A 3,685-nucleotide genomic window follows, 5' to 3' on the forward strand; every position below is an offset into this window, starting at 1 on the left:
TAGTGTAACATTTTTTTGATATGATGTATATAAGATAAAAAGGTACTTGAAAAATTTGTTGATGATGTAAACAAAAAAAAATTTGACAAATAATCTACTATCCAAACAATATTTTCTTAGCTATTAAAGACAACATTATATAACCACATGCCATTTTAAGTTTATTGACCCTTCTTTCACACTAAATAATTGATAACCACACTTTTTCTTTTCTGGTGTTTGGAGCGATAGCACACTTATATATAGAAGTTGCCTACACAGCAAGCCGCTTATAAGTTATTCATCTAATACAGAGAAAGTCTAAAGCTCCTTTGAGAAAAGGATGGCACTGACCAATGCTGACGGTTACGGGGAATAAAGGTAGCCGTCCACTGTCTGTTCAAGGATTAAAAAAGTACAAACGGAGCCTAACCTTTTGCACTTTAGCTTACATTATCTCTATTTTCTTTTACATTATCTCTAATTTATCTCTACCTTTATTATATCTCAAATCTTACTCCATAACTACGAAACTTTCTGCACGAGGAAAGAACCACATGAGGATAAAAGCAGGGGCTGACGATTATATTTCTACGCAGCAGCAGTTATGGAATCCACGTCCAAAAGTAGAGCCCTTTATTCCCAACAAGAGGCTGAAAGAAACCTCACAAGGATTGTCCCCAATATTCAAAGAATATTTACTTAAAAGCACCAGAAAGATGCACATATATGCAATTATATCCTATTATCACAAATCAAGTAAAGAAATATAGTAGTAGAATGCTTCAATAAATCAACTGCTTATGCAACTGGAGCAAATTAATTAGCCTTTCACCTGGATTACGATCCAGAAAATGGGCTTCCATTGTTTTTCTGAGATCATGTCCATGTGTTAAATGGCTTGTGGATCTATTACAGCTGATTTGCATGATTGCAAAATGGCCCCCCTTTATGTTTGTGGCGACGCACATCTGACGCATGCTTCGTCATGTTTGAAAGTCTTTGTTGGCTGAAAAATTAAAGATAGGATGACCTTCGGCTTTTTGCGTTATACGCACATGAATTTTTTGGTCCCTGATGGCTCCAAGGAATTCTTTTCTCCATTTGATCAAGTCACAAATTGCTGAAAGCACATGCTCACCTCATAAAGGTGATATTTACATCTCTTTGTTTTCCCATCCCCTTAAGATTGCCGTCTCAGCAGAATTTGGAGGGCCAGCAAATACAAGACTGTCGAGTACAAAAAACTTTGATAACCCACTAGTTTTACCTGTTTAGAACGAGACCCACAAATACAAAGCCAACAAAAAAATTTGTTAAAAGAAGTATATCATCTTAATATTTGCACACGTGAATTGTCCCTTATCTACATTATTCAGAATTGATGCAAGATACAAAGAAGGACATTAGCATATGGTATTATACAATTTATGTAGAACTACAAAATATATTTTTTTTCTTTGGAGAGAAGAAATTATCAACACAATTCACAGTAATATTATTCATATCTCAAACACAGGAAAGTCTAACAAAGATAATATTTAAAAGTAGTCTCTATCGACTCTCTACTAACCCCCTCTTAGCTAATTTTAACCCAAGATAACTCGAAATAAGAAACTGCCACATAACTAACTACCTAATAAAATATCAATTCCTAGATTAAAAAAGTATTATAATTTGATCTCAATAAAACTCTAATAAAACTACTAAATAACTAAATAGAAATTACTAAGCTTGGTTTAATTTGTTAACAATTTTCCGCCTAAGGCACTTTACAGTTGTGTACGGTACCTCATAATTTCTACCAAGGTAGGGAAAAAAAACTCCAGAAAAGAAAGAAAAAGGAACTTTTAGACATACCTTTGGAGCAGAGGAAGTCAGAGAAACAGATGCCGAGGAGGATGCTGTGGAGGAGGCGGACGACGCACTTGATAGGGCAAGGAGACCAACATTGTATGCCATAGTTCCATCAGGTTGAAAGAGGCCGTAATTTCTTTCTGAAGTAGGTCCAGGCTTCATGTCCTCATTGAACAAAGCAAACACATAGATTTCTAGTCTCATGTTAGGCCTCAAGGGAGTCCCTTCATTTTCAAACTGCCTTCTCATTAAATTTCTATTGTAACTGGCTGCATTTTCCAAAGTTGCACCGATTTCATCAGTGTCACCCTTGGATGGCCACCCCGTTTCGGACACCCTAACTTCTAACCCCGAAAACCCCAACCTCGCAATGGCAAATATAACAGCATCAACTTGAGCATACAACATGTTGTCATAGTGCAGCTTCGTGTAAGGATCTATCATCCCCGAATTAGGGTTAAATAGCACATAGTCTAGAGGAATTCTGTTTGGATCGTCCTTGTAAGCGAAATATGGGTAAGCATTGATCCAAAAAGGTGCGTTTGTACTCTGCAAAAACTGCAAAAGTTGCGGCATGATTCCATTGAGCTCACTACTAAAACACCCTGCTGAAGGCGGATATGATTGTGCTAGAACTGCTAGAGAATTAGGTGTTGAAACTTGGACGTATTGATCTAGTCCTAAACGCACCAGAGCCGCATGAATGCTGACCATGGCAGGTACTAAACTAGCCACCAACGTGTTGTCCTCTCCTGTAAATACTTCGTTTCCAACTGCAATGCCTGTGATTCTCGTAGCCGGGAAATATGGCCTTATACGAGTGCTAACCCATTGAAGGGCTTGCTGAGGATCCGTTAAACTTGCTAGCATCTCATTTTCAACTGTCACGATTAGCTCAATGTTAGAGTTTGCAAATGCCGACAGCACCTCCGGATTCGAGTCGTAAATTCTTGCTTTTGTTAACTTCAGGGCCTGCAATAGATCAAGCACTTTATCTGGCGGTGGCAAATTGTTGGCTACTTGCCCATAATTGATCCCTAGAGACTCTCCTCCTCTCAATAATCCAAGTCCTGGTTACCAAAAACGTTTAATGAATGGCACAAAAGAACAATGCACGAGTTATTCTTCCAGTTACATAATAACATAAAGCAACATGAGGAATAATTACCTGTTATGAAGACAAAGAATCCGACAAGAATATGTACCATGGCAACTCCAAAAAGTGTGTTCATGAAAAGAGAATTTTGAAATGAGAATGAGAGCGGAGGAGGCGGCTCTTTTCTTCCTCTCTGAAGAGGAGGTGGGGTGAGGTGAGGTGGGGTAAGTTACGAACTGAGAGAAAACGTTTTTTCTTGGTTCCAAAATAGTGGAGGGGGAAGAGAGGATGATAGGGAAATAGAGAATTATATAAGAGCATAAAGGGCCTTATCATGTGAATTCTTTCCTTTGCTTGTTTGGATTTTAGTTTTATTAGGCAAGAAGTTACAGGTTGCCTTGCCTTGATGATGCTGTCTTTTGTTGTCTCTTTAACCTTTGAGTTAATCCAGTTCATTTCGAACGACTTGGTCTCCCATTGTCCTTTCCCTTGATGGATTCCAAAGTTTAATCCAGATGACAACTATACCCCTGAAGTATCCAAACTCTTTCTTCACACAAAAGAAAAGAGGATATGCCGGCGGAAATGTTCAACAATCATTTTATGAAAGTTGGTAGTCTAATCTTTTAAATGTCATGTCCAATCCTCCTTTCACACTGTTGGAAAGGATTTGGATTCAGCAATTTGTCCTCCTGCCTTTTAAAGTAATTTGGGGCCCAGCCCGACTGTTGTCTTTTGGATGGTAATATTAAG

The 3,685-nt window shown here is 38.2% G+C and overlaps 1 protein-coding gene across 1 annotated transcript; it reads right to left on the reverse strand.

The window, feature by feature from the left end:
* Positions 1-813: 813 nt before the first annotated feature.
* On the reverse strand, positions 814-3,044 carry LOC113782399 (glucan endo-1,3-beta-glucosidase 11-like). The gene is made up of 3 exons (XM_027328292.1): positions 3,005-3,044; positions 1,840-2,906; positions 814-1,249 (listed from the first exon to the last, which is right to left on the reverse strand). Exons 1-3 carry the CDS (start codon positions 3,042-3,044, stop codon positions 1,163-1,165), a joined length of 1,194 nt encoding a protein of 397 aa, XP_027184093.1. The 3' UTR covers positions 814-1,162.
* Positions 3,045-3,685: the final 641 nt, after the last annotated feature.

Source organism: Coffea eugenioides, chromosome 9 (assembly GCF_003713205.1).
Source record: "Coffea eugenioides isolate CCC68of chromosome 9, Ceug_1.0, whole genome shotgun sequence".
Taxonomy (NCBI): Eukaryota; Viridiplantae; Streptophyta; class Magnoliopsida; order Gentianales; family Rubiaceae; genus Coffea; species Coffea eugenioides.